Raw genomic sequence first — 12,361 nt, 5'->3', positions numbered from 1 at the left:
GTAGCCCCATCAACATAAGTCCGCTTCTCACAACATTAACGAGCCCTGAGATTTTGTTTTAGGTCTGATGTGCTCTAAAGGCATATGTTGGGCAAGACCTTTGAGCTGGCTTTGCTTCGTGTAAAGCTTAGGACATATGACCCTTGATAGAAGTAATTGCAATGGCTGCAAAAACTGCAGCCTCCATTCTTCATCTGAGACCTCGAGTGCATATCTGCATTAAAAAATGTGTATCAAATATGACATCTGGTGTTCATTTAATCTTCATTGTGTTGCCCAAAGAGCTGGTAGATGCCTCATCCGTGGAAAGGATTGGCCAAGTTGAACGAGGCTCTGAGCAACCTGATCTAGTTGAAGATGCTTCTGCTTATTGCACAGGGGTTGAACTAGATGACTTTCAAGGTCCCTTCCAAGCCAAACTGTTCTATGATTCTATGATTATTAAACATATCCATTTCACACATAATCTGAGTTGTTTTTGTTACATCTCAAAGTTATAAACTCTGTCTGTATGTTAGATTTTTGTCTCAATTCCTTCCACCTTAAATGACTCCAGTGGGCAAAATTATAAATAGTTTCTGACTTTATTCAGTTCAATGTTTATACAGTTGCATTAAATACACACACACACATAGTATAAGCGAGACAAAAAATTATTCTTTGATACGTTTCAAAATCTGCCTAAAATATTCACAGAAACATTGAAGTTCAGCATGGAGGAATAATAGCAGCTTGGTGTGTAAGAAAGACATGATCCTAACTAACTTCTGCTGTCCATTTTTTCATCATTGAAGGATCAAGACAATAGGCTTTTTAGAACAGATATCACAAACAACAGTTTATCCTTTTCTCAATGAATATACTGTTCCACTTTTATGATTCCTCCATAACAGTCTTCACCACATTGTTCTGTTTAATCTTTGTTCCATAAAACAAAGCATACCTTGTTGTGTGCTAAACACCACTAAGTGTTGAACTCCTCCTTGGAGGGTCTGACCATTTGGAACTCCCTCCCAAAAGTAAAGCAGCTTCAGGCCTCCTGGAACTCAGGAACATTTCAAGACCTTTTCCCCCACAGATGGTGGATACAAAATAATTTATTCTTTGTTTAATACTGGGCACATTTCTGCAGCAGTGGAAAACTACACATTGGGAACTTAAACTCCACAATTTCAGTTTTGTTTGTAAAAAAACCTGCCACATTAACTCACAACATTTTGGAAGGTTGAATATGACAGAAAGGTGGATACTTTCTGTGTGTTGATAGTTGGTTCATTCTTGAATTTTTTGGTCCATCAGACTCTCACTGATTCATATAAAGTTCTCTGGATGTTTTCCTTACATACAAGCTACAGAACTAATGTTACTGAATGCATCCATAAAAAATTACAGCTGCAATTTACTGCACTGTTTCGCTTAGAATTATACTCGTTTTCTCCACACACTTAGGACAGGTTTCTATATGTACTCTTGAAATTTCAGAGACAAATAATATATTTGTATAACCAATTATTTCTATTAGTGACTCATATAAATAAAATCTGAAAGTTATCAACTACATCAGCCTCCACATGTCACAGACATCTGGTAAGTTCAATTTTATTAAGTTCATAAAATAACAAAAATATATAGCTCTTTACAAGCACTACTGTGTCATGGTTAAGATTGGTGAAAGTAGTCCTGGATGAACCAGGGACAATTTTATTTGGTTTTCAAATGCCTTCCTTTTAGTGCAAAAGCTGGCAAATTCTTGTACTTCCAGAATCTCTACTTGCCCTTTTTTATGCAGCTGTCACACTAAAATTTCTCAAGGCTTATGTCCTCACCTTTGTCTCTCTTTTCATGTTTCCAGCACCTAAAAGACCCAGACTGAAGATGCAAAGCTGTTACTTTCTATTACTTTTGGAAAAAAAAAAGAGCCACGAGATACCTCGTACTTATTAAAATTATAGCTTTAGAATAAATTAATGTTCAAGCAATTAATAAGGTGTAATGACTTTAGCCTGCCCACACTGACCTGAATGAAACTTTTCTTTCACTATTGGCTTGTTCCAATTTCATGGTTGATTCATATTCAGCCTTATCAGATCTTCCACATCAACTCCAGTTGCTGCTCAGGCGCTTTCACAGGATTTCTCTTTCTTTAGTGTGAGGGCTGAAACTAGCAGATGGATTTGCAGGACAATGGGTTGGATTTGGTATTACATACATCTGCTTATTTTTCAGCAATAGCCAACCTTTATTCTGCCTTTTTTTAAATAAGCCAGAATAAAACATTACATATTTTTGGAGAATTAGCTTCAAAACCAGATTCTACAATTGTGGCAGGAACCATGCTCAAAATCAAAGTAGAAATCTTTCTTAAGTTAATAATTTTAAAATCTTACTGTAAAATATCAGCAGAACTTCTTTTGTTAAATATTTCCATAAACCAACAGCATGTGAAAAAAAAGTTTTAAGTAAACCACATATTTTATATCTTTCCAGCTAGTGGGAGCAGAGGTAAGTGTCTATTTGGTCTCATTTGATACAAATCCTTCATTTATTTTAGCTTTTGATGTTGAATCCTCTTTTTGCTCTGTTTTCTCGACATCTGTCTTTGTTTTGACATGGTATCTTCTGTAAAGACGGTACCCTGGGAATCAATATATGTTTTGTATTAAATATAGAAATTACAAACATTGCCTGAAAAAGGTACTGTAGTAACATATAGCCATGCAACATTTTCTTTCCTCATACTGCTGAAACATTCCAACCCATCTAGACAGTTTCTTTAAAGTTATGTTTAATTATTTTGTGTCACTCATCACTGGAAAACTATATTTAGAGATTTTAACAGTTTAAATTCTGCATTTGGTGTTTGATTGCTTTGTGTCCCTGTATTGTGTAGTGACTTTTAAAAGTACTGCCAGTCTCCCTTGGAAAGCCTTTGGGCTCTTGGTTGGGCCTGAGGAATTGACCCTTACCTCTACGTGAGTCCTGCTTGGCAGAACTGGGACAAAGTGCTTCATCTGTCCCCACCCCATTTCCTGACAGAGAGGACGGCTAGTTTGGGAGTGGGAACTTGATAGTCACAGCTGGTTTTGTGTGTAACTAACAGGAACAAGGTCCCAACCTTTGTTAGGTTAGCTGTAGGAGCAGCAGTGTGTGGGAGTAAAAAGTGACTTTGCCTCTATTGGAAGATATTTTCTCACATTATTGATGAAGCTGGTGCCTGTTCTCTCAACAACTGGTGGGAAGGAGGTTTGTGCATGGTTGTGGGGATGGCCCTGCTGGGCAGTTTTATGCCCAGACAGCCTGGATCAGTGGAAGAAGATGCATTTGGCCTTCCTCAGCCACGTGTAATAACAATCCCATGTTCAGTGTTCTCATATGCCCAGCTGTAGGTGGTGGATACCCCCTTCCTTGTGCTAAAAGAAGGGCCTTTCTAATCTTGAACTGAGCCTGGTATCTTCCTGATTATGTACACAGCCCTGTAATCATTTGGGTCATAATTTATTGAAGTATTTTGCATTTGATTATTTTTATCCCCTCTTGTTTTCTCCATATGCATGCAAAATTAAACTGATAATCAAAATAATGATAATTATAGTGCTATAATAGAAAGTAACTATACCTCCTAAAATTAGCAGCGCAAACAACAGCTGGAAAATGCTGTAGATGAGTGGGAAAGTAAACATCAGTTCGAGTTGTTCAGGAGTGAATGAGAGCTGCACTATAGTTGAACATAGCTGAGTATTTTGCATGCCTGTTTCCAGAGACACTGTACGACATCTAAAGAAAATAACACAAAGACAGCTGTGAAATAGCAACCTGTGGGTCCTTATGCTTTTTAGTGATCTGGATAAGCAAGAAACATGCAGTAACGGATAACTAAGAAAATTGTATCTTTCAGCTCACACAGTCAACAAAACAGTCCACAAGTCATACAGTTGTTACCACGAGGTCACATATTTCAGCAGTTGTAAAGGACTGTGATCCCCCTTCAAGCCATAAGGGGCACTCACTGTCTCCCTTTCTTGTAAGGATGTTCTAAATTGTAGATTGCTGTGTCTTCATAAGAAATTTTACTGCAGTCCCAACTCACTTACAAATCAGTTCTGTTTTGCTTCTTTGCAGTGTAACACAGGGGGCAAACAAGGGAAAGACATATGAAGGACTGGAGGAAATCTTAGAATCTGCAATAAACAGAATCTGCAATAAAAGTTTTATCTCCACATACTATTCCAGAAACAGGGTTGGAGAATGAGTGACTGTAACATAACTAATGTTTAGGGAACATTCGTAGCACTGATCAATCGTTACATAAAAACTTTTTACACAGCTGAAAAAAGCCCACGGGTCTTCGTCATGGAGAATTCCATACCTGTGCCAAGACAGACCAGCTATGCGAGCCAACAGAAATCCTAAAGAATAGCCAGCTGCTGGAAATATGGTACCAATGATCCATAATTTGGGTGTGATAACCCAGGAGCCTTTGTAGAGTATTCCCCCAACCACAGCAATGAGTACAATGAGTATTGCTCCCACAATGGAACCGACCTGTGAAGGGAAAGAGGAAGGACTTCATGAATAGGAGAGCCCAGTGAAATTTAATGGCATGTCACCAAACATGGTGTCAAACATGCCTGTGAGTGTCCCTGAGTCACTGAAACATCTTATTAAACACGAAATCCAATGTTTACAGCAATGCAATTCACAGCAGGAAGAGAGATTAGATAGCTACCATTTTTCCCACACAAGAGACTTAAGATGTACTTCAAGATGTGACTACAGATATAGATCAAGGCACAGCTAGTATACTTATCTATAGCAGATACCTGTAAAGCTAGTGTTTTGAAGCTGTGGCTATTGTACTTAGAACTGATATTAAAAAGAATTTCACAGGTGTGATGTAAACGAGGAACAGTGCACATATCAGAAAAATTTCCCCAGAGTTGTTGGGAAACCGATAGCCAAATAGGTAGAGTAATGCATTTTCCTCCTCATCCTTGGGCAAACACATTCTGGGGCTTTTATTACAGTGTATGCTAACTAGACACTAGATTGTTAGTTAGTGATAGGAAATTATTTGCCAAGCACAAGAGTAAATCTTTAACGTGGCTGAAAATTCATGCTTGAAAACTGGTTGTGAGGTTGTATAACACTTCTACATAGACCTAATCACTGCAGTTGATCTTATTTCCCGTGGCTGAGTGTACCGATATCTTTACTGCTGCCTGCCAAAAAAAAAGTCATAACTCATTCTCTTCTCAGTACCCAAGTGAAATGTCTGCTGTTATGGCATATCTTGCCAGGGATCCCAGTGCCAGACTTCTCAGGCTAAGCTTAGGAGAATCTATTTCTCAGCTAAAACATGTATTTCCATTTTACTGGCTTCATCAGTCTTTGGCTGAAGCCTTTTTAAGAACGCTGAGTGAACAAGCGCTTTTGTTTGGCTGAGCTATTAACCACATGCACCTAGGAAGAAGAAACATGATCAGTCCATGACAAGCTCCTCTATTTCACCTGGCACATTGTCTTCGTGCTCTTATCTCAATTTCTCACTATATGAGTCTTAATCTGACAGCTATGGTTCAATCTTCCCTTGGTGCTTCATTGTCCTACATAAAGTAAATTGTCAATGGACCATTCTGTGGGTTGCTCACCCACTCAGTAAGAAAGAGGATGAAATGATGCTTTGCCGAGAGATCAAGTAGAGTTTCTTTTCATGTGAGTGCAAGTCCACGTTTTTCCCTTAACTGATTAAACAGAAATAGTACTGTTTTGTAATTAGCTCTCAATAGCATCCAAGTTCATAATAAGTGTATTTAAAAATACAACATGATAAGCTAGCAGTTTAAGAAAAGGAATTGACTAAAGAAGGTATTATTTTTGTTCTGTGCTACCTGAGCTGATAGAAAAGAAATGATAACAAAAGATAGGTAGAATAACAAATGGGCAGAGTAGTTTTCTTTAAGAAAATTTAGATAATATATCTGTTAACTAAGAAGGGTTAAAAGAGGTCAAGGGGCCTCAGCACATTTGGCAACCAAATGTTCAGAATGATTAATTCACTATTACCTTAAATACAACTAAATTATTATTATTATTATTATTATTACTATTATTATTATTATTATTATTATTATTATTTTGATGAGAACAGCTTTTGCCAAAACCCTTATATTTTTGATGCATCTGAAACCATCTTGCAAAGATAGCTGTATTTTGTGAATAAATTTGGGTTTTTTTAAGAGTTGGAATATTCTCAATTTATTTTTTTAATAAAAATTAACTTCCCACTCAAAATTGAACCACAAAAAAATCAACACACTGGTTTAAAAGAATAAAGGTTTTTTGATCCAGAATGGTTTTATTTTTTATTGTTTTGCAGAGAAAAACTTCCAGTTGACCTGAATGATTTTCCTTTCAATTTCAGTTTACATTATATACTGAACTCAATTACTAACTAGCCAAAGACAAAAGTAGGCTCTTTAGATAATGATGGTTTCTAATAATCTATGCAACTCATGCATGTTTGTGCAGGGGGAAAGCAATATATTTCCACAATGTCTCATTTGTTTTCTGCTGAAAACTTCCTGGTTCTTATAAAGTCAGATACTAATACTATGAATAGCAAAGTACTGCTTCAGTGGTGCCACTGATTCCATAATTGGCCCATAATTGCTTATGCTGCAGCCTTATATATGTCTCTTACCTTAAGTATAATTTTTGCTTTACTAGGCCATTTGTGGTTAACAAATATTCCAAGGGAAACAGGAATTACGAGAGCTAGCAGAGAAATTCCTGTAAAAAAGAAAAGAGAAATTAAGCCCTTGTATGGTGCAGAAGCTCATGACAGGACAGACACCATGTGGTGTGGCTGGGGGTATGGAGCAAGCAAGCTTTCAGAGGATGTTTCTGATATGCACACCCCAGACCACGCATGCACACTCTACCTGCACCTGCCCATTTGCTTTTCTATAGAGTCTGTTATCTTTGGCAGCCTGTTAAAGTAATTGCCATTCTGCCGAGCTACATGCTTATTCACCTGCATCAGAAAGGCAAACAGAAATTTGAGTGTGCTAATCATCACTATCCTGTGATGTGAGTAGCTATATTAACTGTTCATTTTGTCTGCAGGTGTTTCTCTACTGCACCATATCAACAACCGGTTTAGAGCTTCTTTTGTTTTGACCTTGCCCCTCCAGTATTTATTTTGAAAGCACAAGCAAAGTATGTGATTTTTTTTTTCCCAGGAACAATGGGAAATGAAATTGAAGAATATGAAAGTGATTCTGCTGGCTTTTAAGATTAGCACAACATGGAACTGCACTTGATAAGCACTAGGGCCACAGCTTTGCAAATCACTGGAGCATGTATTTCTAAATACCTTAACTATTTTCTCTGTGTAGCTGGATGAGATTTTTGACAGGAAGTCAAATGAAGCCACTCCTGGCAGTGTAGATTGCAGCTTTTCAAAGAGACTCAGTAGTTTTAATCACTTGCTTAATTATCCATGTGTGCTTAAGTATTTTGCCAGATTATGGCCTCAGCATTTAGCGCTTCACAGGATTGTGTCTTAAAGCTGTTGCAAACACTTTCATCCAGAAGAAGCAACTATTCCTATATGAATTATTCTATATTCTTATTCCAATATCACACAGGTCTCAAAGTCACTTGGAAAGAAAAATATGCACAATCTTGTGATAAATATCTGTACAATATTTATAATGGTTTCAAGTCTTGTGGATGATGGGAAGTGATTTCTGGTACCTAATTCCCATGAAGGTTATTAGAAAGTAGGAAGGTAAATATTTTAAAAAAATCTGATGTGATATCTTCCTAACTCTGCAGGATGATGGTATAAAGGTAGTTGTCATTGGAGGGAGGATAGACAGTCAGAAGGGCAGCTGGTTCACTGGACTCACCAATGCTATCATAGGGGAGTACAATTGCATCAGAATCAGTCCACATCTTGGTGTAAATAAAGAGGCAAAGTGGCATCATTCCCATTGCAAGTAGTGTAGAGCAAGTTGTCATACTGATGCTGCAAAGAAATTGGTTACAGTGACAGTTCATCTCATGCTAGCCCATAGTCTTTCTCATTTTCTTATTACCACCTCACACCTTACGAATGATTGGGTAAGGATTGCTGCTGGCTGCAGTCAATTTATCCTGTATATCAGATTAGAAAGAAGACAAATGAAAGGAATGACTTCTGCTGAAAAGAAAGGAGCACGAAATATCAAGGTGTTCTGCAGCCACAGAACCATAATTTTGGTACAAATGAGTCAGTCAGATAGGTGGTCAGTGGGAAGGTCTGTTGGCAAGTCTGTCTGTAGGTTGCCTGTCTGGCTGGTTTCTGAGAGGACAGCAAGCTGCACAGGGGCAGAGATTAACATCAAATGGAGCTTTCCACTACATCAACAGTTCTAGAGTGTTCAAATTTCACTCTGAATTCAAGGGCATAAAAAAATATTTCATTGTCTAGGATGTTTGATGCAATAAAATTCCCTTTTCTGGTTTGTTTTGCTGCAGGCCAAAGAATAGGTGCTGAGAACTGCTCAGTGAAGCTTAGCAAAGTATTGTTTCTTCCTTTATGCAAAGATATTTCTATTTTCTGAAACACCTTGTACAAAAATATGTATTCTGCTACAAAATGAAGAAAGAGGAAAAGGTAAGACATCCAAAGTAAGGAGGAAACTGTCACAATCTGAATAGAATGGATAAAAATTATGCCTGCAAATCACTTTTCTGGCATAAAAATACTGAGAGAGGGTTCTAGTTAAGAGCCTTTGGAAGCTTCCTTCTGAGCCTCACTTCTGATTTTTCTTTTGTGCTGCTTGTCCTCAGAAAAGGGACTATTGACCCTGACCCACAATTGAGCAGATCCAGGGAAATATAGAACAATTAATACAGAAACCACAGGAATATTTTTATTAATTTTGGTTCCTGTCACTCTCTTCTTTAGAGTAATTGAAAAGGATTTTGCAGAAGCCTCTGGCAAGAGAGTTCTTACAAAAATTTCTTACAGAGAAAAAGAGTCATGGTCTACAATTCAGGTCTGATGAAGTCCCAAATGGATAAAAAAATCTTATTTTTCCTACCTCTCTATTTTCTGCATCTTTATACTATCCCTGAATGTACATCTTTCTCCAAAGTCTGGATATCCTCTAACCCCAGTCCCTGTGTTCACAGAAGCAGTTGTTCTTGTGAAATATCAAAAGATGTTTCTATGGGAAGCATTAGAGGATATCAACTGCTTGTGAGTTACTAAGAAAGGTATGAAACATCATACTTCACCTCACTGTGATTGTAATACCAATTATAAAACTAATTCCTGCTCTAACTTCTGGTCTATTTGCACAGTGATGTTTTGAAGCAGGATGTAGACAATAGTCATGGATTTTAATGTGTAAACATAAAATATTACCAGTTAAAATCAAAACCTTGTCTGATATGATGGGCAGGCTTTCTGTAATACTGTAGTGGTTCCAGAAACCAGCCACACTACTTCTAGTGCTATTCTATAGAGAACAGAAGATGCTTAGGTTGACAATCTGCTTACCTCTTATACCCTCTGGTCCCTGAAACTTTGTCACAAAGGCACTGACCAAAAGGCTTTGACTTCTTAAGATAAAGGTTTTTACCTGAAGAATAACCTTTTAAAGGTATTTCCAATTTACTTCACCTTCTGCCAGCATTACGGGATAGAAACCCTACTCATATTTATAGCATTATCAATTTGGATTTTTACCACAGATTTTAGTGGTGCAGCTCTGAACAATACTGAGCTGAGAAAGCATAGTTTAGCTCAGTGTATTCATCTGAGGAGAGACTGGAACAGAACTTCAGACTTGTACTGAATATCTTTCCATCTGTGGTTTATTAGACCTGTATTAATTGAAATTAAATGTCTTACAGATTCTTAATATCATAGGTCTTTCCTCTACAGTGAGGAAGTTGATGATTAGCAGAGCTGACCTCATACATAATTTGAAAGCTGGTATTACATTAACACCTGTATGTGACAGAAAAGTTCACTATTTTCAAAGGATGGAAAAATGTCGTATTAAAGCTACAAACATTAACATTCTTAGCCTATTTGCTCTAGCTCCACATCTTTCTTACTTCTATTATTTTTTCCATTTCTAGTTCAGACTGGCATATGATAAATGGGATGAATGTTCCAATTTATGTTACTCTGTGGGAAAGAGAGAAATGATTATGTTTATTTTAGAGAAAAGTAATCGGGATATAAAAATAAAAAGATGGCTCATTTTTAAAGGCTCTTAGAGTTAATGAACTCCCCACGGAATTTGCATCAAGAGTAGGGCTAATTCTCCTGTGTGTTTGGTGTCCTAGGCCAGATTAGGTGCCTTACATATCTGCTTCCGAGTTCAGAGCACCCTGTCATTCAGATCATCACACTTTGCCACAAAGGAGTTTTTTCATTGCCCCCAGTACGTGGGATTGCCTTATGCAGTGGCTTCTAGCCTGTAAAATATTCCCTCAGTTTGAAGACTTTGCATAAAGTTCAAGGAGCAGATAGAATTATCACAAGTGGTATTCATTTGTAATACTTCCCAAAGAGAAAATCAGTGCCTGTCTTTTCATTGTATAGAACACAAAAGGAGGAATAATATTTTTCCACAGGTACTCTTTTTCTAAGAACAATTGCATAGCCACTATTTTGTACAGAGGATTCTTATCCTAAATTCTATGTTATTATTATTTTTTTTTACTTGGAAGAAAAATAATAGCTCTAACTTGGGCAAAGTTTTCATAATCTTTAGTCTTAGCTGTCTTCATAAAGGATATTTGCTGCAGGATCTGAAGTTTTACAATAAAGACATTTTCTAATGTACACAATTCTGTTGCGATGTGTTCTGCATGAATTCCCAATGAACAAGTATTCCCAAGGATATTTGTTATTCTGCTTTTATTTACTGCTATTACAGTAACTAAGCATCTTTACAAGAAGAACTTCCACAACGCATGTGCCAGGAGGCTAAGAAAAAATTCAGACAGGTGAGACAGTCCTTTTCAAGACAGACTTTACAATGTAAGGAGCCACATGAAGTACTTAGAGAATGGTTGCTCTTACCTTAGGTCCATGTCTCCATCCACCCAGTAGGCGATGACATTGGAGGCTGTGCCTCCTGGACAGCATCCCATGATCAGCACCACGACAGCTTGAATAGGAAGGATGTCAAAGGCCAAAGATAGCAAGAAGGCTGTGAGAGGCATAATTCCAAACTGGCAAAGGAAACCCACAAAAATACCCCAGGGTCTTTTTATGTGGTGCAAGAAATTCTTAAGTACCACATTGCAGCCCATGGAGAACATCACCAAAGCCAACATAATTGTTAGAACAGTACTTAAAACTACGCTCAAAGTTTCATTAAAAGTATCTTCTGGTAATACACAAGATGTCCCATCACAAATAGTAGCATTTTCTGGACAAGTTGTGAAGTTTTCTGCCAAAGAGCTACCATTAAATAACTGGGAAAGAAGGTATGTCTGCATTTTGAAGTACAGAACTGCTCAGTACATTGACAGTAAACTTTCAAGACTGTGTAAATGGTTGTTTGTCAGAGTCCTTTTAAACGATCAAGGAAGCAGTAAAGTGCAATACATGCTTAAACACTTATTGTTCTTGAAGGGTTTGGCACAGTGCTGATTCATAGAGTTATAAAAGTTGCACTTGCTTGGTATGGTGACAGTTAATCATTTATTCATATGATAATGAGGAATCTCACATCAAGAGAATAGTTGTGTTAATATTTAAGAGCATAAAGGAGGCTTGTGATGTTGCTGAGCCTATGAAATGAGAATCACAGGAGGATGAGAAAGTTTAGACTTCATTCCTTGAATTTCTTGCATGCCTTTAGGAGAGCTGTTCATGCATGCAATGTCACTGACATTACAGGGGTCTGTAAGGTGAGTGACCAAGACATAAAAAACCATGAGTAGAAGTCTTAAGATATGATTTGAGGCTGCAATTCTTGCTAACGGATGCAAAATCCACCACGACACACAGACTCGTTTGAATGAGGTGGAATCTTCATTTCTGGTGGCATGAAGATTTGCGGTCCTGGCACCTGTTGCCAGGTGCAGCTTGCACAGCCACACTTTGCTCCAGCTTGAAATGGAAGTGGTGGAGAGCGAGAGGAGGAGTGTGGGGTGGTGACAGCAGAGGAGGAAGGAGACATATTCTCTGAGCCAAGCATGGGGAGTGGAGAGCAGGGCACTGGGGTTGGTATGTTGTTGTGGAGCCATGGTACTCAGCCAAAGTCAAACACGTGCCACAACATGTTTGGTATCCGTGGTGGGGGTGTGTGAATTGACACAGACAGGCAGCCAGAACAGCCAC

The 12,361-nt window shown here is 37.9% G+C and overlaps 1 protein-coding gene across 3 annotated transcripts; it reads right to left on the bottom strand.

Moving 5' to 3' along the window:
• Positions 1-568: 568 nt before the first annotated feature.
• SLC10A2 (solute carrier family 10 member 2) lies at positions 569-11,593 on the bottom strand. 3 transcript variants are annotated; one of them, XM_032681010.1, is made up of 6 exons: positions 11,093-11,593; positions 7,914-8,032; positions 6,701-6,789; positions 4,367-4,542; positions 3,617-3,774; positions 569-2,635 (listed from the first exon to the last, which is right to left on the bottom strand). In XM_032681010.1, exons 1-6 carry the CDS (start codon positions 11,512-11,514, stop codon positions 2,511-2,513), a joined length of 1,089 nt encoding a protein of 362 aa, XP_032536901.1. In that variant the 5' UTR covers positions 11,515-11,593; the 3' UTR covers positions 569-2,510. The 3 variants fall into 3 exon arrangements, with proteins under 3 accessions (XP_032536901.1, XP_032536902.1, XP_032536903.1); XM_032681011.1 differs by having other exon boundaries at positions 3,617-3,654; XM_032681012.1 differs by lacking the exons at positions 569-2,635; positions 3,617-3,774 and adding an exon at positions 3,788-4,194.
• Positions 11,594-12,361: the final 768 nt, after the last annotated feature.

Source organism: Chiroxiphia lanceolata, chromosome 2 (genome assembly GCF_009829145.1).
Source record: "Chiroxiphia lanceolata isolate bChiLan1 chromosome 2, bChiLan1.pri, whole genome shotgun sequence".
Classification (NCBI taxonomy): Eukaryota; Metazoa; Chordata; class Aves; order Passeriformes; family Pipridae; genus Chiroxiphia; species Chiroxiphia lanceolata.
Note: the sequence above shows the minus strand (reverse complement) of the source record. Positions and strands in the feature narration are given on the sequence as shown.

Coding starts and splice junctions, on each gene's coding strand:
- SLC10A2 (XM_032681010.1), bottom strand. CDS start 11,514: ATGCAGACATACCTTCTTTCCCAGTTATTTAATGGTAGCTCTTTGGCA. Junction 6,790..7,913: donor ACTCCCCTATGATAGCATTG/GTGAGTCCAGTG, acceptor TCTTTTTTACAG/GAATTTCTCTGCTAGCTCTC. Junction 3,775..4,366: donor GCTGGTCTGTCTTGGCACAG/GTATGGAATTCT, acceptor TATTTTCTTTAG/ATGTCGTACAGTGTCTCTGG.